Source organism: Typopeltis vanoorti, chromosome 22 (genome assembly GCF_054136105.1).
Source record: "Typopeltis vanoorti isolate ZY-2024b chromosome 22, IOZ_Tvanoo_1.0, whole genome shotgun sequence".
NCBI lineage: Eukaryota > Metazoa > Arthropoda > Arachnida > Uropygi > Thelyphonidae > Typopeltis > Typopeltis vanoorti.
Window position 1 is genome coordinate 9,264,558 of NC_143570.1, and position 25,349 is coordinate 9,289,906.

Consider the following 25,349-nt stretch of genomic DNA (forward strand, 5'->3'; position numbering starts at 1 on the left):
CTACGAAGTTCAAAAAGCCTCAATAATGCTTTTCCCCTGGATAGCCATCTCGCTTCAGTATGTAATAAAAGTGCGTTATGTGCACTACCCATTTCATCGCACAAAATTTTATATAATCTGGATTGAAGTGGTCGAGATTTTACATAGTTGATCATTTTTACGGCTTCATCCAAAATAGTTTTTAAATATGTAGGAATTCTTTTTGTTACTACTGCTTGTCTATGCAAAGCACAGTGACTTTTGGTGGCTCTTTTAGCTACTTGCAGGATACGCGTTACAACTCCCTTCATCTTTCCTACAATTGCTTGAGCACCACCTGTACAAATATCAATACACTTCTCCCAGCCGATTTCCTGTAATATAATTATTAATACAGTTCAATATATCTTCTCTGGTGGTTTTTTCTTGTAGATATTCGCACATGAGAAATCTTCTTCAATACTTTTATCAAATATATAACGAACAAACTAGTAATACAGCGAGCCCTGCGACATCTGTAGATTCATCCATTTGCAATGAATATTCACTGCAAAGTCTAAGTCAATGAATTAGCTCTTTTTCTATGTCAGCAGAAAGATCTTTGATGCGGCGTGAAACAGTATCATTTGATAATTGTACTGCATCTATTTTTTTTAGCAACCTGCTCGTTTAACATGCATGATACAATGTCTTTCACACAAGGCTTAATGAGCATCTCACCAATTGTATGAGCTTCACCATGAAGTGCAATGCGGTAACTCACACGAAAAGACGCCTCTGTTGCATTTTCAGTTGAAGCAATTGTAGCCATTTGAAGTTTAGATTTTTCTAGTGAGTCATGTCGTCTCTTAAAAAATGTATATCTTTTCCTTTGTAATCAGTGTGTTTCGTTTTGAAGTGCCTATGAAATTTAGCTGGAGCCAAAGAACTGTTTAATAGTATTTTATTACACAAAACATCAGGAGCAAGTGTATTGCCAATACATGTAAATTCATAATTTAAATAACTTTCATGGTACTTCCATTTTGGTCCGTTCTTAGATGACTCTTGTTCTTTAATATTAGTGTTTGAAGAAACCACAGTTTGCAATTCCATATCTTCTCCAATCATACGAGTAGATGTGTCAGCAGAAGTACTCGCTCCTATTTGTGTTAAAGTTCCTGTCTTTAAACAAGAATCCATGGGTATTTTTTCAATAATATTCAAATTCCAATATTTGTCAGAGCTATAATAAAAACAAATAGAATCGTGTTGTAAAGGTAACTTTAGTATGTTATATAATGAAATGTTGAATAATATAAAAGTAAATGAATAATGCAAAATAGTAAAAAAAAGACTGCAACACACAAAAGTAAATATGAATTGTAACAATACTTGTAAGAAAAGTACTAAACCGTATCAAATAATGTAAAAGCATTTGTAATAAGAATGATTTGATAAAATGTTCAGTAACAAAAATTAAACAGTTTGAAATAAATCAGATATTAATTATAAAATTAGTTAAAAGAGTAAGAAGAATTCTTTTTCTAAAAGTCACCTCGCCTACTCCTTATATACGGGAATAAAAATGGCGTTAGCCGATTTTTTTTTTTTTTTTCGAGGGCCCAGTCCCAAGAAATTTACTCGTAAATACCTTTCCAAATTTTTTTAAAGTTCATACATTAACATAAGTATTAATAATTAATTATGGCATAATCATAAAGAGTATTAGTATACTTATGTATACAGTGTGGCATGTTGACAAATATAAATTACATTTAAATTAGTTATCAATCACTGGACTAATGAAATGTTGTAGCATGTCGTAGTTTCTTCAGGGAAACATCATTAAATTATTTGTGCTGATTTTCATTGACATATTCCATTCTGATCACCAAATACATTTATAATATTATTATAAGTACTTACGAGTGAATGCAGACTTTTTCTCCTGTGTGCTGGTAGTTTTCTCCTCCTTTTGTACATCCTGGAGATCTTTGTAGGCTTGAGGTGGATGACTCACTATCTGTTCCGTCACAAACACCTTCAATAAGAGATTTCTTAATACCAAAATTAAACAAAGTGCCTTGTCTCTTATTCATATTAATTTTAACTCTATATTCCTATTACTTTTAAAAAAATCATGGCACTCCGGTTTCAGAACAAGCACTTATATACTGCAAAATATAAACTTATAAACTTATAAACTGTGTTACGAACTTGCGAAGAAAGTATTCAGTAGTAATAGATTTGAGAACCGGATACAGACTACCTTCATCTTCAATTTCAGTGGAAAAATTTTCTTTTTACTTCCTTGTTGATTGGTTACTTGATATTTGCAACGCAGATGTTATTTTGTTCAGTTTTGAGAACATGCCGCCCATTGTTGTAATCGGCTTGCAGGCAATTTTTATGATTGGTCATAAATGGCGGTATTCTCTTTCCTGATTGTTGAAAGATTTCAATGTGTGAAAATTAACAATAATTCATGAATACTTCCATGTTTAAAAATATGCTGCTTGGGCACTGACATTTGCAACACAGATGTCATTTCCTTCAGTTTTTGAGAACAGAAGATATGACACCAATTGTTGTAATGGGCTTGCAGGCAATTTTTATGACCAGTCATAAACAGCGGTATCCCCTTTCCCAAATGTTGAAAGGTTTCGATGTGTGAAAATTAACGATACACAGATGTCATTAGGTGTTCTGGGTCTGAGCCTTTCGACATATTCACTAATATTATTCTCCTCAGAATATTTTTACTATAAAATATTTATTCATGAAAAATGCTTAGAAAACTAAAATGACAAATTTCAGAACTTTTTGCAGAACACCTATTCACCTTCCGTGGAACACAGTTTGAGAAACCCTGGTCTAGACTAATCATAATCTCTGAATCATCTTGATGCAGATCGGAAATTTTATTTCTGAAGTCCACAGAATTTTTTATATATGTAGCAGTTCTTCTAGTTGAAGAAGAGTAAATTTGACAGATATTTTGTAAGTGGGACAACCTATACAGTCTACAACCGGTCTTAATGGAATTCCTGGCTTATGAGAAGAACACCAGTCGTACATCCAGTACCTTGAACCCGAACAGTCTGGAATTGCAGAACATGCCATCAACACCAGACATAGAGTTAAGTGGAACAAGACAAAAGTCATTCACAAAAGTCGGTTCCTCATGGAACCAGCTATACAAAAAAACATGTGAAACATTACTTCACTCCCTTAACCTAAATAGATCCGATGGTTTACATCTTTGCCCCTTGTGGGAGATAGTACTGTATAAAGCAGCAAATCTTTATACATATAATTGTATACACACACACACACACATATATATATATATATTAAAAAAATTTATTTTTTTTATGATAATTGAATAATTAAATAACTAAATAATTAAATTTAAATAATAAAAAAAAAAATAAATTAATAATAATTAAATAAATTTAGGAAATTTAACCTTAGCTACTTAGGTGGCGCTTTATGAATATAACAGTTATTGTTTAATTAGCCTTGTACCTGTACTGATGATGCCTGTGATACTCAGATGAAAATTCTACGAATAAAGAATAATTGACGTGAGTTAATTCCGTTACTATAATAGTTAGTAATATGTCTACTCACGGTATTTCCTTACTGAAACTTAAATCCATAAGTTAAAATTGGTTTGAACACTGTCTTGTATACAGCTAATTTAGTGTTTTGACTAATTTCTCTCTTATTCCATATAAATTTATTCAGTTGACTTCCTACCATACCAGCTTTGTTGATTCTGTTGTCTATTTCCATATTTAATTGACCATCTTCACTAAATCATGCCCAAGTAGCTGAAATGTTTTACTTGTTCTGTCTGTTCTCCATTCACGATGTAATTGATATTTTCAATGTTTCTGCCTATTTTCATTGTCTTTGTCTTGTATTGCTGACCTTCATACCATATCTCTTACGACAGTTATTCAATTTAGTCAGGGAATCTTGCAGACTTGCTGCAGCTTTATTTAGAAGTATAGCATCATCCGCATAAAGCAAAGAGCTGACATTAACATCTCCAATTTTGATATCAGGTTTAATACCACTTTCCTTCATAATGTGATCCATAATTGCTTTGTTTTTTGAAATCTCATCATTCTACTAAATTGGAACTAAGAGTTATGTTATGAAGCTTATTCTATGAATTACAATATGGTGAATGCTTTCTTAGTATCTTGAGCATATGCTTGCATATCTAAAATGCTCAGAATGGCTGCAGGAGTAAGTTGAGTGATAAAGATTCCAATCTTTGCTTATTGAGACCTTTGGTCACCATTATTCTGAAAATTGAGTTGGTGATTAGATATGTATAATTACAAGATAAACTTCAGAGTAAAAAAAAAAACACTTGTGGGTCTTCTGAGAAGTACCTTTTGCACATAGGAATGGAAGTTCTATAGATATTTTCCTGAGAAGATAGAGAATGATATATGAAGTTTCTCAGATTTTTTTCTATGAAATGGGCATCATAGCCAATAATATAAATTTGATTTTAATGAATTTCAGTTCTTGTTGCAAAAGCACTTACACTGGGGGTATGAGTGCTTTTGCAGGAGTGCGAGCATTGTGGATTAAGATTTGATGGTACCTTACTTTTGAATAGGTTGGTGAGGAGACTTAGAATGTGTGTATTTCTCTGTGTTAGATTTCTTTTTTCCAGATAGAGAACCCATGGATGCCATCTAATTTTCCAATTATTGGAAAGTATAGAAAAGGAGGGCAATTGCTTTACTCCGTATCTAGTGTAAATTGGATTCTATAATGAATGGAGTTGATCTTACTTTTATTTGAAGAAATTCCAATTCCAACCAGCAGAAAATACTGTCAATGTAACATATCAGTACAGAAGGCTAAGGATTTGTCGATTTAAGGATATGGAATCCAATAATTGTCTTTCCTTTTCTGACATTGTTATACTTAGAAAATTGGATGGCAATCTTCAGTTTTCCTTCTAAATAAAGAAAATAGACACAGCGAAATACATCATTCTAAGTCTTGTACTATTTTAAATCACCGGTCTACTCAGAATACCAGGTATCTTCAAAAACCTTTAATTCCTCATGCTTACTCTTTATTCCACATAAGTGCTTTTGCAAACAGTAGTTGAATTTTATCATAATAAAATTCCTGTGCCCTCAAGGGTGTGCAGGATACTATGATAGTGCTACATGATTAAGTTCACATTATTACTAACTTCTTATCAACTATTTTCCTCCAAATTAGAGTTTATTTTTTGGGTCTTACAGATATTACATTTCCTACTATAATGTTATCAAATACCTATTTTGCTAACCCTTTTCTCCCTTTTCATATGATTCTGAATCATATGAAAAATGAAAATTCTAATATCTTAATTTTTCATATGATTCTGCCATTGATATCATCTGTTTGCTCTCCAATTTCTTAGAACTCATATTTACATACCTGTGGACGATATTTGGTTATCTTTTTTATTTCTAACTCATCTCTCAGATACATAAGTTAAAATTGGTTTGAGGCCCATTCAGTGTTCAGGCTATTTTTCTTTCTTCTTCTTCTTATTTTATTTTATTCTTTCTTTGTTTATTCTGTAGTCTGTTTCCATAATTTTCCATCTTCACTAAAAATATACTGCCTAAATAACTGAAAGATTTCACTGATATTCAGTATACTTATAGAATCCTGAAGTCTTGCATTGGATTTCACTAATTGTCTCAGACTTTAGTAGCAGGGAGTTGTAAATGCTAACTTAGAGATATGTAGCAGGTTTGAGTGTGAGGAGAATGGAAACGAGGTGTCTGGAGTTGAGTTGATCTTATATAGTGTGGCATGGGTAAGTTTTGATGGGTAGCCTTGATTGTAATGTTGCTGAAAGCAGGATGTGTGGAGAGAGAGAGAGAGAGAAATAGATGTGCTGAGAAAGGAAATGGATGGGGTGAAGACTAAGTTGAGAATGGTGAATACAGAAATTAAAGAGACTTGAGAGGTTAACTAGTGCAAGAAGATAAAGAGTATATTTGGGAGAAAGGTATGAGAACGTGACATCAAGAGAGAGAAGATGAGAGAATGGCGAGACAGAGAAAGAGAGGAAATAAGAGGAAGTCAGTAACTATGGGATTAAGAGATAGATGAAGAAGAGAAAGTGGAAAGAATTAGGGATGCCATGAGAGACAAATGAATGGAGTTGTAAGGAGTGTGATGTATGGAGATTTGATGATTCGGAGTATGCAGAGAATGTTTGAAGTATACTTGTCTGGAAGAACAATAGGGAGTATGGTGATGGCAATGAAGTGAGATGATAGTGGTGATTGGTAGAAATGACCTGATGGATAGTGTGACAGGTAGTGAGAGATTTGCGATTGTTGTTAGGGGTTGTGTAGGGGAAAAGTGTGAGGGAAGATAGCACTCTTGTTGCCTATGTGTGATAATATGGAATTGAAGAATGAGATGATTGAATGTGTAAGAAGAGAGAGAGAGAGAGAGAGAGGTTTGGAATACTTGGAGTACATTTTATGATTGATTTGTAAGAGAATGGATTATATTTGAACTTGAAATGATGCAGGCATTTGGAGAGGCTGTTATTTCCTGGATAAGTGAATATGTTAATGCAGGAAAACTAGAGTTGCAAGAGTGGAAGGCAGGAGATATGGTCACATATGGGGATAGTAGCTTGGAAGAGAAGAGGGTGTATAGTATATTGCAGAATGAAGCGGAATCTGTGAAGAGTAATAATAAGTTTGAGAATACTGACAATGCACTGATTTTTCTGTAAATTCTGGAATAAAGGGAATGAGTTTGTGGATTGATTGACTCAGTCTCTCTGAAGATTACTGGCATCGTCAAAACTTGATTGAGAGAGGAGGATATCCTGGTAGGAATAGAAATTGAAAGTGTAGCATATTTTGACAGGATTATTATTATTTTTTACAGGTACTCCATTGCAGTGGAGCCTCTGTAGCTCAGTCGGTATAGACGAAGCCTTTTGGTCGGAAAGACCTTGGTTCGATTTCCATTCATGATGTGAGGAACCTCCATATGTATAAATTCACTGTACATGTGTATAACCAGGGCTTGACAAATACATTTGTCCCCTCACTCTTGGCTAGTAGATTTTACAAGTAGCTGCAGACTGGACAAAATGGAATATTTTTTTATTTCATAAAACATAACTAAAGTGGAAAATGGGTGTCAGTAAATGTAAAGTCATTCACTTCAGTGTGATTAGATATCCAGTGTCATATTATATTGGTGGGATTAGGCTAGAAGAAACTGATGAGGCCAGGGATCTTGGAGTGTTAATAGATAGGAATTTGAGGTTCAGGGGCCATGTGGCAAAGATTGCAAATACAACTCAAAAGATAATTGCAATGCTGAAATGAACATTCACATGTAAAGATTGGGATGTTATTTTGCCTCTTTACAAGGCCTTGATAAGACCTGCAGGTCTGGTCTCCTGGTTTCCATTGTGATTCTGATATATTTTAGAGAGTACAAAGGAGAATGTTAAAAATGACATCAGGATTGTGGAATACTGCTTATGAAGACAGATTGAGAATTTGTAGACTGCAGACACTAGCAAACAGGAGAAAGATGGGGTGATATGATTGAGACTTACAAACTGCTGAAAGGATCATACAGGATTTCAATTGATGGAATGTTTCAATTCATGGAGGGTGGGAAAAGGACAAGAGAGCATCCTTGGGAACCAAGAATGAAGGCCACCAAGAAGAGGGTGAGGGCTACATTTTTCTCTCATAGTGTGGCTAGTAATTGGAATGGATTGCCATTGGATGTTGTGAGTGCAAGCAGTGTGAATGAATTCAAGAATAAGTATGATAGCTGGTGTGTGTAGTATGTGGCCTCCCTCGATGAGTCTCTGACTCCCTGGAGGTCTCTCTTAATCATAATAATAATAATAATGTGCAGATGGGTCATTCAACTCAGATTCGCCTAGAAGAACATCAATAGTATATTTTACTTCAAGAGTCTAATAAATCTGGTTTAGCTAGCTGCACTTTATTCAGTAGGCATAGAATTCACTGAAATAAAAACAGTCCTACATAGATGTTATTTTCTTCTTGAAAGAAAGTTGTGAAGACCACATTCACAGTCCAAACCTCAACAAAAATGATTGCCTTCAACTTCCCCAATTTCGGGAAGTCAACCTAAGTAACACATTCCTGTGTTTCATAAAATTGTAATTGTTCAAATTTATTTCTTCGATTTCTAATAGTTGTAGATTATCCTCCTGTAGTTGATATCATATACTGTCATGAACTTGCAATTAAAATGTTGTTCTTATTGTACTTATGTCTTTTCAACGGTATTAACAAATGCTAGGAAACTTAACCAAAAATTCTGCAGATATTATTAAATAATTTCTAAATAAAATATAACAAATAATTTTTCCTAACATCGGTGCCATTCCATTGCTTTATAATTTTCTCATTGTCATTCACTTTTACATCTTGGTATTTAACACTATGGGTTTTATGTGTATTTCATAGCAATGATTAAGTATTATCTATTAGATTTGCTTTGTCTAGGTGGATTTTCATGAAATTTGTTTGTTAAATTCTTGACTAAATTTGTCTAATCTTTTCACTTTTGGCTTAAGGCAGACCATTTTTAGAAGTTTTTTTGCAACTTTTCATCTATATTTTTTTTGTGATTTTATCATACAAAACCTATTATAAACCACCTGTTTATGATACATGGTTCCCTTTAGACTATTAGTCACATTATAATATTATTATATTTTCTTATCCTTATTTTCTTTTCCTTATCCTTTTCCTGACTTATTTATTCACATTTGCAGTTTTGAATGCTGTCTGTGGTATTTGTTAGTAGAGTTCAAAACTTGACTTTCATTTCCTTTGCTTGTATTTGGCAAACTAAGAATACAATTCCTAAAATATATAATAGAACTGTAAGATTAATTTATTGGATAAATCAGGTTTTGATTTATTTTTCAAATTGAGGAGAATCCTTCATTTTTCTTCCTGAGAATGAGAGTTGTAGATTATCCAGTATGGTGCAGATTGGATAACTCTCAAAAGAGAGAGAAAGAGAGAAACTAGGGTGCATCTGTCAATTTATATATGAATCAGCTTATTATTAATGTGAGGTATTTTATATTATACTTTTGAGGTATTTCAGTTGGATATTTTAGCTGGCTTGTTGCTTACATGAAAAACATGGTAACTGAATATTGCATTTTAATATTTGTCACTTTATTTTTTTTTATTTTGTCCTTAATTTGTCCTTGCTGTTTAATGCCTTAATCTTCTTATTAAAAAAAGTGAACTGATATGTGTAAATTACAGTGATGTATTTTTTTTTTGTTAATATATTTTTTTTCACTTATGCTTCATGATATAGCCAGTTGTTTGAAATTAGTACATCTGATATAGATTTTGTTCTAATATATAATCTATAAATAATCTGCATGATAATATATATAAAAAGCAGATAAATCATTTATTTATGATTTCAGTATCATGCATTTTTGGAGGCATGCAATAATAGCTACATTACAAAGCAGAATATAATGTCTTCTAAATGTACTATTCTTTAAAAAAATCCACATATTTTATACATTGTTCTTAATATTTCAATGTTTTTCTTTTTCCAAAACTTCTATACTGGATATATAATATACAGAAAAGGTTTGTAACTTTCAGAGTATTTATTCTCATGTTTATTAAAAAAAAAAAAAAAAAAAAACTTTTTAAAAGTTATTTATAAATATTTAATGTTTTATGTAATAAACAATACTATAATTGCACTTCTACTTTTTTTTTTAAGGTTCATATGTAACGTTGTGCATGCTATTTTCTTAATCCAAATGAGAATTTTATTTTTATATTATGACTGGTCTCAATAAAATCTTAAGGTGCCTTATTCATTATGGGGAATTCAAACACTCACTAATGGCTCGTAGCAAGTTTGAGCGCGGTTAGTAGCTGCAAGGGGACCATTCATTTGATGCTGTTGGCACACTCTCCCTCGATGAGTCTTTGGACTCCCTGGAGGTGTCACATAATAATAATAATAATAATAAAAGAGCTGTTAAAAGAAATTGTTAACAAATAAATGAAATCAAAAAGTGAATTGTTTCTACATAGCTATCATACATGCAGCTAATTTGTATTAATCTGATTGAAAACTTTTTAATGGCTGTGTAATGATAATTTTCTGTAAATGAAGCACTTAATTTATTATTATCTTTCTTATATATCCTGAGATGGATTTGACCATACTTTAAGAAACATATATTTAATTCAATATTTATTTAACTAAATATAGTTAACAGATAGTTTGTTTTCAGTATACCAAAACATCATTAATTTATACAACTAAGAGAACAATGTAAAATGTTTAGAGTAGCTGGTTATAATTGCATGCATTACCATTTCTTTTAAATGCAAGTGCACATCATCAAAGGCAAAAAGAGGTTAAAACTGACTACTATTAGGTAAAGTTTAGAAAACATTTGGAAATTATAATTTCCTAAATGTTGTGAATAGAAAACTTATCATTACAATTTAGATAAGGTAATAAGACTGGAGTTTTCTAAACATGATCCATGTAAGTGATGAATAATAATTATTATTATTAACATCAAACCTCGTAAAGTCAAAAGACTCATTGCAGGAGGTCCATACGCTCATGCAAAAAGATTGTCAAACTGCGTCTTAAAATCTTTCACAGTTTCTGCACTTACCACCCACTCTTCATGCAAAGAAACTACTTCTCACTTTCTCCTTATACATCTTCAAGGATAGCCTATTTTCTATACTTGTCTCCCTCTACTCCATGAAAAATCTCCTTCACTTTCTGGTAACAATCCTCACCATCTTGTACATCTTTGTCCCATATATTTCTTCTGGCTCAACTACTCCTCATACATTCCTGTCCTTGACCATACATATATTCATTACTGCTTTTAAAATTCACTATCTCCCTTCCCATTTCCTTGTCCAACTTGCATTCCTGTTCATTACACTTTCTTCTAGCAATAGTCTCAATTTGATTCATACCACATCCATTTAACATTTCTTTTATACAATTTCGTTTGTCCCTCAAACTGCACCCCCCTTTTTCCTCACATAGCTCTGCTAGCATACCATTTGAATGATTTTTGCTTTGCCATCTCGACTCATCATTCACAGTCACTGATATCATATCTGGCAACATGCAAACTGCTCTTCCTATGACACTGTTGTCTTTCACTCTTCTCAATAATTTGATATTCATCCTCACATTTTTCCCATGTAAAACCAAATCATTTGTTCCTACTGCCACCACCTCCCTTGCATGTTTACTTCTCATATCCAGAGCAGTCACCCTCGTATTCTTCCCTCTTGGAAAACAGACCATGTGCATCCTCTCATCCACTACACCTTTTATAATAGAATATCTGTACAGTGCTACTCTTGAATAATTTTCCACTTATTTTTTTCCGCTGTTTTTTATTTTATTGTTTCTCATTCTTCCATACATATCCATCATGTGTCAAATCTTATTTTGCATACGCTTCATCTCATTTCTCATTGTAATCATTTCATTCATTAGTTACTGCATTCTAGTCATTGTGCTTTGTTTCATATTTGGCATTTATTCCTGCTTTTGCTGTGTCAGTCAGACTGTATTTTACTCCCACAGTCATACTTGCTTTTTTTCAGCTGTTTCCGCATTAACAATCACTTTCTCTACACATAGTTTCTTGCTCACCCTTCTGGCCAATACTATTCTCAGTCTTCTACCCATCACTGCCTTTTGTCTAATATTCTTCACTTCTTGTTCTGATATTCATTTAAATTGCCACAGTCCATTAAAATCTCACACATTCTGTAGACCCTGACCTTTTTACTTGTTCAGTCTTTTGATAAACACATCTGCCATATTTGACAATGCACATATATTGTTCTCCTGACAACAAACTATTAAAAAAAAAAAAATCCACACTACTGTTTGACCACAGATGCGAGAACACTGGCTGGCACAGTGCCAAGAAGAGTCAAATCATGCTGAAGGGAAGAAAGGAATAAGGCGATGTATGAATTTTTCATCAACACACAAAATCATATACTTTATACACAAAATGTCATAATTTTCCAACTGTGTACAAGCAAAATAGTTACTACTTTAAAAACTAGAATTTTCATAAAAGAAAAGCTAATTTTCCAATGTATAATAATAAACACTCATCATTGATTACCCTATTATCAGAATGGATTCACCTTCTTCTGCCATGCGCAGAAGTGTCGAGGGATCTTGCATCTATGTTCTGACAGTACTTACCACACTCAATTTTTGTGTTGTGTATCTGGTTGTTTTAGTTATAACTGCAAACTTTGTTAACTGTATTACATAAAATTCTCTATAAAACCTAACAACCTCACCAATTGCTAAACATTCATCAGTATAACTAATAACTAAATTTTTGGTGAAATGCATGCAATTTTTCAAAAATATTACAAAAAATAAACCTTATCTTTGCTTCAACCATTTTACCATCTGTCTTGTTCTGATGACACACATCACAATAATGGTGAAGATAGCTTATCCTTATCTTACGCCTGATTTTACATCAAGTCATCTTCCAGTATTTTCTCCAACTCCTGACTTAAAAATCAAATACAGACTATGTACTGCTTGTTAAAGATACCAAGCAATTTTTTTATAAGCTAGGTTTTAATCCTTTTTTCCCAAGTAAGCAGACAGACAAGTAAGATAAGTTTGTGCCTGAACGTAGTTCAAGTCTGAGGCAGCTCGTGGTAAAGGTGGAGCAAGCTCCGATCACTTTCCTTAGTATTTTCCCCTAATGCAAAGCACATCTTTTTGCAGAGATGTATGATGCTATGCATTAAGGACAAGGGCCACTACCCAGACCGGTTTCGACCTTTATTGAGGTCTCGTCAGAAAAACATTACTTCATCCTTGGCATTTTTTTGGGTCTGGCTCCCACTGACGAGACCTCAATAAAGGTCAAAACCGGTCTGGGTAGTGGCCCTTGCCTTTAATGCATAGCATCATACATCTCCGCAAGGGGATGTGCTTTGCATTAGGGGAAAATACTAAGGAAAGTGATCGGAGCTTGTCCACCTTTACCACAAATTGCCTCAGACTTGAATTACGTTCAGGCGCAAACTTGACTTACTTGTCTGTTTGCTTACTTGGGAAAAAAGGATTAAAACCTATCTTATAAAATTGCTTGGTATCTTTAACATAGTATATACCCAAGGTAAAAAACTTTCTACATATGTACTGCTTGATATATGAATATCTTATTTAGACTATATAATTGTGTTTTGAACTGTTTTTCTCTTAGCACATTGGCATATGCTTGTTCAAATCTCCAAAACTTGCAGATTGATGTTATTATGATGTCTGAACTATTTGTTGTAAAGTAAATCTGATCTTGATAGCCTCTATTTAATATGAACCTAGATGTGTTCTTCTCCAAGTGTTTTTTATCCCACACACAAACCTATAGCACATCAGTGCCATGTGTGAGGTTGAGTGTCATGTGTAGATAAAGGTTGAGAAAAAAGAAATCTGTTGACATTCTTAAAGAACTGTAGGTAAAAAATGTTGAGAAGACAGAGTTAGATGGAATAAATGAGGAAGAGGAGAATCAAGTTTGAGAAGTTTGCAGTTGTATGGTAAAGGGATATTGGTGAAATATCCCTTTACCATACAACTATCCCTGCAGCTCTTGTTTTAACAGGCCTAACAACAAGTGCAGAAATGATGTTTGCCAGTTCACTGGAGCAGTGACCATAGAAGTACCAGAGCTGAAACACTGCATCTGTGAGATAGAGGTTGAAGTGAGCCTGTGAAGGAAGGCTCATCTATGAGCTAAATTGCTCTTCTCTAGGTAGCATCAAGAATTTTCAAAGAGGTTTTAGGTGCACTACCCAAATGTGTGAACAGCATTCCAAGAATAGGTGGATTTGTATAGGGCTAATAGCTAGGTGGGTGTAAAATAGTTTTTTGAGTGGAAAAGAAAAGTTTTTTTAGAAGCCGAGGAAGCTGTTGTTGTGATGTGTTTGTTCCAAGAGAGGTTGAAAGTAAATATCAGTCTCAGGAGAGATAATTCTTCATCCTGTCGGGTGATGTGTGTATTACTGAAGATGAGGGAAGGTGAGCTGAGATCCCTTTTTGCAACAGGACTGCATTTTGGTGGCATCACTAAGTTATCCTTGCGTCACTGAAGGATGGTATGGAGATTAGTGTTTAAGGCACTGGTTGCAAATGATCTTGATGTAAGGAATGTCTGTGCACTATTTGTGAATGGTTTGTCAAAGAGAAGGATGAATGAATGCTATCATCATCAAAACTATGGTAGGATTTTTAGTGATTGAGAGTAGGTCATTTATGTATAAGAGAAAGATGGTGAGAGAATGGAGCCCTGAGGCAATCCTGCATTGTGGCAAAGCTTGAAGAGAGGGTGTATCTACCATGACATGTAGTGAATGACTAGAGAGGAAGCTGGCTATCCAATTACAGTGGGTGGCAGGGTAGACTGAAGGAAGGCAGTTTGCAAAACAGGCCTTGATGGCAAACACTATCAAAAGCCTTGGAAATGTCAAGGACAACAGCACACATTTCTCTGCGCCTTTCCATGCCACTTATCCAATGATGAGTGATGTAGGCTAAAATATTAGCCGTGGATCTGAATTGGCAGAATCCATATCGATGGTCACTGATTAACTGGAGAGCTTCCAGATAGTTAAGTTGACCATTGATAACTTTCTCCATTATTTTGGAGAGGATTGAGGTGATGGCATTTGGGTAGTAGTTGGATGGTAGGATTTTGTCTCCCTTGTTTTTGGAATAGACAGGATATATGAGATGAGATGAGATGATCCATGAGATGGGATAGGTGCCAGCTGAATATAGAAGATTGAAAAGATCATAGAGGACAGGTGTTAACGCGAAGTTGGGTAGGGCAATAGTGAATGCAGATGACGTCAAAATTTTGCAGGATGATTTGGATAGATTGGAGGTCTGGGCTAGGGAGAATGGATGTCAATTTAATGTGGCAAAATGTAAGGTTATGCATTTTGGGGTGAAAAGATTGGAGGCAGTTTACTGCATTGGTGGAACCGTGCTCCAGGAAATTGATGAGGCACGAGGATTTAGGAGTGTTGGTGGATAAGGAATTAAAATTTAGGGGACACATTGCAAAAGTGGCCAAATCAGCTCATCAAATCACTTGGTTGCTGAAGAATACGTTGACAAGCAGAGACAAGCAGGTTATTGTTCCTCTGTATCGAGCCTTGATAAGACCTCATCTCGACTACTGTGCTCAGATTTGGTCACCTAGGTTTCTTCTTGATGGGGAGGAGGTGGAGAGGATCCAGAGGCGAGTGACCAAGATGATAGCAGGTCTGTGGAATGAACCTTATGAGAACAGGTTGAGGATTTGTGGGTTGCAAAAATTGGTTGATAGGCGGAGGAGGGGAGATATGATTGAGACATTCAAATTACTGAAGGGTTTCTATAAAATTAATTCAGAAGATATTTTTGAGAACAGGGCTGGTTGTGGGAGGACTAGGGGACATCCATGGAAACTGGGCAAAAGTGTGGTTAGTAAAGGTGTTAGAGCTGGGTTCTTTACTTTTAGAGTAGTGAATGAGTGGAATGCGCTCCCTGAGTCTGTGGTGGATGCTGTGACAGTGAATGAGTTTAAGGCGAGGTATGATAGATACTGTATGAATGTCGAATAGTTGTGATGAAAATGATTTGGGGCCTCCCTCGATGAGTCTAATGACTCCCTGGAGTTGCCCGTAATAATAATAATAATAATAATAATAATAAAACTCTTGAGCATGTTTGAGTACTATAGGAGAGATGCCACAGAGACCAGATGACTTTGTTGACAGTTTATTGACAGTGTTAGAACATACAAAGCCACAGAGGCCAATTTTGTGGCAAAATGAATATGAATTGCGACGAGTATAATTTGGACATTGGAGATGAACTGCAGTTGATGTAGCTGCAATTTGGGGTTTCTGTTATGAGAAGGAGGTCTGGTTTGGATGTCACATGAATGTTGCTTATGTTGTAATTTATGTCACGGATGTTTGTAAAGCAGATGTGGAAAGGATTTTTTTTTTTTTTTTTTTTTTTTTTGTAGGGATCCTGGTAAGTTTGGAATATTTTGTTTGGTTTAATTTGTTTGGATGAACTGATTGTTGAAGGAGATTTTTGTTCACAGAGTTGCTATCATTGTTTGTCTGTTTCATTTTTAAATTATTATTAGATAGAAGTAAAGAATGGGAACATGCAGTGGAGGAGATACTCATGATACCCATACAGAAAATACCAGTCTCCATGTCATTCCGTGGCCTCAGCAGTGCCTCCCACTTACCACTACTGGGATTCCTTCACCAAGCACAACCTGCCAGAGTATGTGACAGCCTTCTGACTTGTTACTGACTGGTTCAGGCACGTATACTATCTGGCAGCTGACCTGCATTACCACCATTTTAACTGCTGTGCCCTCAAAATTGAGGTGGAGGGGAAGAATCTATATTTCTAAGTATGTTAGGCATGCCCTTGAAGAGTATCAATCACATTGCATGGAGAAGAAAGCAGGGGTGGGAGATGTAGGGCAGAACCCCCTACATCTTCCCAAACCTAGGCCAAAATGGCCAAGTTTCCCTTTCACAATTTTTCTTAGCCTCAAATATGTTTGCATAAATTTTATCACAAACACTTAATAGAGAAATTTCTCTATAATCACATGTAGTTTTATTTCTCTTTTTATTGATGGGAACTATGAGACATGTGAAATTTGACCTTGTGACCTGGCATTTTAAATTATGCAGAATAGCATTTCAGTTTCACTATCATGATACTCCAGTTGCCTTTACACATCTCATGCTTTTGATAACGTTTTCATCATCATTATCAAATTCCTGCCATGTACCCTCAAGGGGTGTACAGGATATGATAGTACTACATGAAAAAAATTACATCATTATTAATTTCCTATCTACAATTTTCCTCCAAATCAGTCTGTTACTTGTCAAGACTCCAACATTATCAGATCTTATATTTCTATCGTCTAAGACATTTTGTACTGTATCAATCCACCTATATCTTGGTCTTCCTCTGGGTTGTTTTGCTGCCAACCTGGCAGAGAACACTTGTTTTGCTAATCTTTCCTCGCCCATTCTGTTTAAGTGACCATACCACCTGAGATTAGCTCTGCTAATGAATTCCTGGATGCTGACAATGTCAAGTTCTTTCCTAATATCCTCATTTTTAATATGATATTGCCATTGATGCCATCTGTTCACACCTATAATCTTTCTCAGGACTCTCATATCTGTGGTCTCTAGTCTTTGGTCAAGCATTTTACTTCTGACCCAGCTCTCAGATCCATAAGTTAAAACTGGTTTGAACACTGTCTTGTATACAGCTAATTTAGTGTTCCAACTAATTTCTCTCTTATTCCATATGAATTTATTCAATTGACTTCCCACCATACCAGCTTTGCTGATTCTGTTGTCTATTTCTATATTTAATTTACCATCTTCAGTAAAAATCGTGCCTAAATAGCTGAAATGTTTTACTTGTTCCACAGGTTCTCCATTCACAACACAGTTGACATTTTCAATGATTCTGCCTATTTTCATTGTCTTTGTCTTTTTATTGCTGATGTTTTAATGTTTTCTACCTCAGATATTGATATATACCCCTGCTGCATTCCTCTTGAATGTTTTTTCCCACTGTATGCCAGGAAAGGTTTGAAGTGAGTCAGTCCAAGAAGAGAGATTTAGTTTTAACAGTTGAGCTGAGAATTATTAAAAATAAGTGCAGAAGATCTAAGGTCTTTATTTGCAAGAAAAAAACAAAACAAAACAGCAATTTGGAAGCATTAAAGTCTTGTTTCTTTTAGCAGCCTTTTAAAGAAATTACTCAAAATATCCAGAATATCTTTAATTTCAGTTAAAATGCTTTCTTTATCATCTCTGATTTCCTTTTAATGTACTCTTTCCTTCATTTCTAAGCTTTTTCAATAGTTCTCCAACCAGTTTATTACCACTTTTTTTGATATTTATCTTCTATATTCTTATAGTTTTCATGATTTTTGTTTGGCTATTTTAATGCATTATTTCACTTTCTTGCATATTTATCTATATTGTCCTAGGGCATCTGCCAACTTACTTGCCAAGAACCATTGATATGTTTTCTTCTTCTTCCTTTCTTTTCTGTTTAATTTTCTGTGTTTACCACAGTATTCTGACCTTTCTAATCTTGCACATATCTTTACTATATGCCTCTTAGTTGAATCAGTGTTTTCTTCAGAGTTTGCCACTGATATTCCAAGGTCTTTGTTTTTCAAACTCTTTATTTATAATTGAGTAATTGTATAGTTGAGACTTCAGTTCATCACTAAAAGCTGCTCAACTTTTAATTTATTTTTTTTTAACTTTCTTACATATTTTTTTATTCGGTATGAATTCATTTTTATCCTACTTAAAAGTAAGTAATGATCACTTTCAATTTCAAGTTTCATATATTCTTATATCCTAAACGATGTAAGATATCACTACCAGCAATAATATAGTCAATAGGATTTCTTCCTTTTTATAACTTTTCTTCATGGGAATATGTGCACATCTTTATGTTTAAATATAGCATTAATGATGGCTAGTCCATGTCCTAAACAGAAAACCAACAGGTATTATTATTATTATTAGCTTTGCCATTTTCTCAAAATTTTCCTAAAACATTTTTATATGCATGAAATTAATTTCATTTTCACCTTACTTTTTTACATCTTCAAAGACCAGCTTTTCTATTTTCTTTGTCAGCTACTTTTCTAATGACTCTACATGACTCTACAAATTTCTGACATGTACCTTCAAGGGGTGTACAGGATATGATAATACTACATGAAAATTTACATCATTACTAACTTCATATTTACAATTTTCCTCCAAATCAATCTGTTACCTGTCAAGACCCCATATCAGATCTTATATTTCTATATTCTAAGGCACTTTTTTACCATATCAATCCACCTATATCTTGGTCATCCTCTGGGTCTTTTCCTGACAGAGAACACTTGTTTTGCTAATCTTACCTCTCCCATTCTGTTTAAGTGACCAATACCACCTGAGATTAGCTCTGCTTACACATCCCTGGATGCTTAGCATCCAGGGATGTATAAGCAGAGCTAATCTTTTCTAATATCCTTGTTTTTAATATGATATTGCCATTGATTCCATCTGTTTATGCCTCTAATCTTTCTCAGGACTCTTATCTACAGTCTCAAGTCTTTGGTCAAATGTTTTACTTCTGACCCAGTTCTCAGATCCATAAGTTAAAATTGGTTTGAACACTATCTTGTATACAGCTAATTTAGCGTTTTGACTAATTTCTTTCTTATTCTATATAAATTTAATCAGTTGACTTCCTACCATACCATTTTTGTTGGTTCTGTAGTCTATTTCCGTATATAATTTACCATCTTCACCTAAAATCGTGTAGCTTAAAGTAACTTAAATGTTTTAAATTCACAATGCAGTTGATATTTCCAATGCTTCTGCCAATTTTCATTGTCCTTGTCTCGTTATTATTATTATTATTATTATTCCTGATACCTCCAAGGAGTCCGAAGACTCATCACGGAAGGACACCTACAACTATCTCTACACCTAACCTCTACTACGAATCATCTCCATCAACGCCAGTTGATGGAGATGATTCGTAGTAGAGGTTATTGCTGACCTTTATACCATAGCTATTACAACAGTTATTTAGTTTAGTCAGGGAAACTTGCAGCAGGTTTATTTAAAAGTATAACATCATCCACCTAAAGCAGAGAGCTGACATTAACATCTTGAATTTTGATATCATGTTTAATACCACTTTCCTTCATCACGTGATCCATATATGATAATGAATAACAGAGGGGATAATGTACATCCTTGTCTAACATCAGATTTAACATTAAACTATCTTCCTGTACTTCCTTCAATTCTAACTGCTCACTTACAACTTAAATGAAGACTAAGTATTGCTTGATATAATGTCCCACTGACACTACAACTGCAGCGTTTTGACCAGCTTCTATCTTGGAGCTTGTCATATGCATTTTCCAGATCTACACAACTTAAATACAGATCTTTGTTATATTCCCGTGATTTCTCAGCTATTTATCGTAACGTAAAAATCTGATCCTGACAACCTCTATTTGTCCTGAATCCAGCTTCTTCACCAAGCTTCCCTTCCACAATCCTTCTCAACCATTTCTCAGGTATACTTGCATAAATCTTACCGGGAACACTCAGTAGAGAAATATCTCTGTAATTCTCACATTCAGTTTTATTTTCCTTTTTATATATGGATACTATGAGAGCTGTGCTCCAATCATCTGGAATTCGTCCCTCTGTCCAGGCCTTCTGAACTGTGCAGTGCAGCTGTAAGACTTTTATATCTCCACACTTGAGCATTTCTGGTCGAATACCATCTAATTCCACTGCCTTTCCACATTTCAGGCTTTGATGGCTTTTTCTACTTCAGACATGGATATGTATTACTGATTGCATGCCTGGTCAGTATTTTTTACCACTGTGCTGTCACTGATTGTTTCAATTAGCAATTTTTCGAAGTAATTACTCCATACATCAAGGATATCTTTTTCTCCAGTTTTCATGTTACCTTTATCATCTCTAATTCCTTTTACAGCACTCTTTCCTTCATTTCTGAGCTTTTTCAACAGCCTCCAGAATATTTTGCCACCTTCTTGATATTTATTTTCTATGTTCTTACCGAAGTCTTTCCATGACTTTTATTTAGCTAGTTTACACAGTGTTTAGCTTTCTTACATTTCTCTCTGTATTCTCTAAGAGTACAAGCTGATTCATTTGCTAGGAACTTTTGATATGCTTTCTTCTTTTCCTTAACTGCCTTTTTAACTTACTGTGTCCACCAAGGAGTTCTGATTTTTCTATCCTTGCAGACAATCTCACCACATGCATCTCTGGCTTAATCAATGTTTTCTTCAGGATTTGCCACTGAAACTCCAAGGTTTGGTTCCTGTTCTCAAACTCTTTCATTTTTTCTTGAATAATGTTTGTGTATTTTAGTCTGCAGTTCACTTCTGATAACTGCTCAACTTTTATTCACTTTAAAACTTTCTTACATGTTATTCTTCATAATATGAAATTTAATTTTATCCTGCTGAAGACTAAATGGTGATCACTTCCAATTTCAAATCCTCTGTACACTATAGTGTCCTGCACCAGGGAGAAAACATCATTATCAACTATAACATAGTCAATGAGACTTTTCTTATTCATCTCCTCTTGTGAATTTGTGCATATTTTTATGTTGGAACATTGTGTTAGTAATAACCAGTCCATGTCCTGAGCAAAAATTCAACAGGTATTTGCCATTATTATCAGCTTTGATCATTTCTCCAAATTTTCCCAAAATATTTTTGTATGTCTGACAATCATTTCCTACTCTGCTATTTAGATCCCCAACAAGGAGACCAACTTTTTATTTTTCATTGTGTCAGTTGCTATCTCTTAAGCGTCAAAAAATTCTTCCACTTCTACCTTAGTAGAACCCTCTCTGGGACTATAGACCATTGTATTTATTGCTCAGAAAGATCTCACCAGTTTTTGTCTTTTTTGTTTCAGTCACCTCTATTATGTCCATCTGGTACTTATCCAATTCCTGAGCCATCTTCATTTCTTTGCCATTCAGGCTTCTTATGTTGATAGTACTGATCTTGAATTCTGGTGATGAGTTGAGGTGTGTTTCAGGATTTGTTCCAGTAGCTAACTATTTTCTGTTCACTCTGATTCCCTCGCAAAAACAAAGTGGGCTCTTGTTTAACCGGCGACACCCCAGCTGGCATGAAATTCTGTCTTGTTGTACCATCATTTTATATTGTGTACAAATACATTTTATTGTTCAATTCCTCATTTTGAAACTATCCACCTACCTCTATCTGAAATTGCTTGTGAATCAAGACGTTTAACTTCATGTTTGATGTTGAATGCTTTTACTACTGCCTTTCTTCGATCACTTTTGCCTGAATATGACATCGTATATTTATTATTTAGCAGGATCTTACCTGTTTTAGTCTTCTCTATCTCAGTTATGCCAGTTATATCAACATGGCATTTTCTGAAAGTTTGACTTCTTTTCTCTTGATACTACTTATATTATCATTAACAGCTGGGGAGACACCTTGTTTAACTAGGTGATATTTCAGCCAACATGTAATATTATCATGTGGTACCATTATGTTTTTTCTGGTTTAAGCCAATATAGAATATAGTTTGGTCAGCCAAGTTTCAAATTACCAGCACATTCTGTTGTTTGTTCAGTATCCAGCGAATATCTACTGATGGGGTGCATCAAATGAAAGTGAGGATTGAACATTAGGTCATTAGCCCTAGTCATTCTCTGCATACCTTAAAGGTTATGTGGAGATTCCTTCCATTTATCTATCTTTGACCCTTAACCATGAATTGTCACATGAAGGTGACATGTAATATTAGTAATAATACTAGTTAAAAAATAAAAATAAAAGAGATTTGTTCTGGTTTTTTTAATATCTAAATAATTTCTCTTAAAACAGCATGGATGTTAGATGATTGAAACAGTTTTCCCCCTATGATGTTATATATACATTTTTTTTTCTTATTTTTTTTTAACTCAGAGAAGGTCAGCCTTCTTGGGTCAAGAAAAGACTACTGGGATTATTTTTGTCGATGCCTAGCAAACTTCAAAGGGATTCATAATGGTTTAAAATATGTCAAATGCGTTTCTGAGGTAGGTCTGTTTTAATGCAAATCAATTATCTACTTAAAGATTGTTATTTTAAATATAACTAAATCAGAGATTTTTAGGAAAAGAAAAACGAGTGGCATGCATCTAAATTATTTAATGTTTATTATTAATATGGAACAAAAATCTAGTGACTCAGACCTAAAGCATTCTTGTTTTAGGTCTGATTCGCTACATTTTTGTTTAATATTAATAACGACAACAATATTAAAATTTTAATGTAGGCATTTGTGACTTTTTTCCATCTTGAGCTACTCATAATACTTATGAATGCCTTAATAAAATGTGCTATATGCAATTTGCTAGTGGCTAAGGGATTAAATTTTTAAGTATATTATTTCTGGGAAAACTCCCATGTTACTCCTCTTAATAAACTATTATAATTACAGCTATTTTGCATGCTTCAGTTTAGGAGTGCTCCTGTTTAAATGTCATTGGCTATTTACTCATGGATTCTTAGGGCATTGTGAGTGTAAATGTACCAAAAAGTATATGTAGCATAAGGAATAGAAATTTACACATACCTTTTCCTCTCTTCTGCGATGTCGAAAAACTGCTGAGTGTCTGTGTGTGTGGGGGTAAGCAATTTGGTAGAATTAAGTTAGAAAAACCCGTTTTTTTTTCCGTAATATATATAAACATATATATTATATTATATAGGGTGGGGAAAAGGTGAAAGGGTTGATTTTTTAAAATAGGGAGGGGGAAGGGGAAAGGTGGTTGATGGGGTGCGGTCCGTTTTGACTATTCGTGGTCGTCATCTGAACACATTGGGAAAGTGGATGCTATGTCGGGTCGGGTAGGTGCTTCTGCTTTTGAAGTGTTTGTGTTGTCGCCTACTGGTTGGGGTTGTGACCTCAATTTTATGTTGTGAAGCTTCCAAACCTCGGAGATTATGTAGGGCCTGTGTACGTTGATAGAGTTTGCGTCACATTTTATGGCTATTGTTTCCGATATTCTTAGCATTGTTTCATTGTCTTGTCTGTCTACTATGATGGCCTTGTCTATCTGCGGGGTGTGTTTTTGTTCAAGGGTGTGAACAGCTATTTCTGTTTTTCCTGTACTTTGTATTCGATTTTTCTTTTTGATGTTATGTTTTTTAAGTGTTTAAATGTTCTGGAATAGGGATGTTACAGTCACGGAAGTGTTCTTGTAGTCTTGCCCATAGAGACCTGATGGTGAAACCTGTGTAGGTGATGTCACAGTCTTGTTGGCAGGGAAATTTATAGAATACATTGTGCTGTTCAAATATTTCTTTCTGTGTGTGAGGTTTGGTGGATTTTAGGAAGTTTGCCAGTTTTTGGTGTGTGGTGAATACCAGTTTGTAGTCAGTATGTTTAAAGATGTATTTATAGGCTTTGTATGTGTTTTGGGTGTATGGTAGTTTGATAATTTTTTGTGTAGGGAAGTTCGTTTTGGTACTTGGGGTGTTTTGGCGTTTTTTTGCCGTCTTGTTTGCATAGTTAAATAGTTGTGTAGGATAGTTGCGATTTAAGAAGATCTGTGTTAGTTTTTTTATTTCTGTGTTTAGACTATTTTGATTGGTTGAAAATTTGTAAGCATTTATGAATTGTGATAAGATGACAGATTTTTTAACAGAATATGGATGGTATGAGTGAAAATGGAGGTAGTTTCCGATGTGTGAAGGTTTGTGGTATATTTTCGTGGCTATTTTGTTATGTGTTCTGGTTAATGTCAAGTTTAAGAAATTGATGGATTTGTTCTGTTCGGTTTCTGTGGTGAATTTTAATCTGTTGCTGTAATGTTTAGGGATGTTTTTAAGGTGGTGATGCGTGTAGGATTACCAATGCACAGAATATCGTCTACGTATCTGCCATAAAAGGTGATGCCGGTGGGAAGGGAAGGATGGAGTAGGAGTGATTCTATATGTGCCAAGAATAATTCTGCTAGTTGTCCACTGATGTTTTGGCCCATGGGGAGTCAGAAGATTTGTATGTACATGTTGTTTTGAACTTGAAGAAGTTTGCCGAGATTATTAGTTTTATTAAGTTAATAATGTCAGTGGGCGTTAGTTTAGTACGAGAGTGTAGGGTGTGGTCTTCTGTGAGTAGTGTGTGTACGATGTCTAAAGTTCTGGGGACGTCCACATTAGTGTATAAAGAGGCCGCATCCAAAGAAGTGAGGATGTCTTCTTGGGATAGGATTAGGTTTTTTATTTTTTTGAAAAGGTTGTCCGTGTTTTTTATCATGAAGTTAGACGTTGTAGTTAATGGTTTGAGAAGTTTCGCTATGAATTTTGATAAAGGGGCTGTGGTGGTATGCAAATTGACCCCACCCCCGACCTCATAAAACAAATCAATGGTACCCTACACATCCTAAAAAATGAAAATAAAATTGACAAAACCACACTGAAAAACACAATCCCCCGCACCACACGCACCCCTTGTATGTTCGGACAAAATAAAAACCCACAAAGATGGGTACCCGATGAGACCAATAGTCTCCTACAAAAATACCACCACAGTCCCTTTATCAAAATTCATAGCGAAACTTCTCAAACCATTAACTACAAC

General features: G+C 34.6%; 1 protein-coding gene across 3 annotated transcripts in view; it reads left to right on the top strand.

Annotated features, from left to right (window-relative positions):
• The window catches only part of LOC150094147 (uncharacterized), a 387,756-nt gene that overhangs the window by 146,662 nt on the left and 215,745 nt on the right, over nucleotides 1–25,349 (top strand). For all 3 annotated transcript variants that reach the window (XM_090412301.1, XM_090412300.1, XM_090412302.1), the window contains one exon: nucleotides 22,688–22,800. In XM_090412301.1, the coding sequence (XP_090268427.1) occupies nucleotides 22,688–22,800 (113 nt within the window). The remainder of the gene's footprint in view (nucleotides 1–22,687; nucleotides 22,801–25,349) is intronic.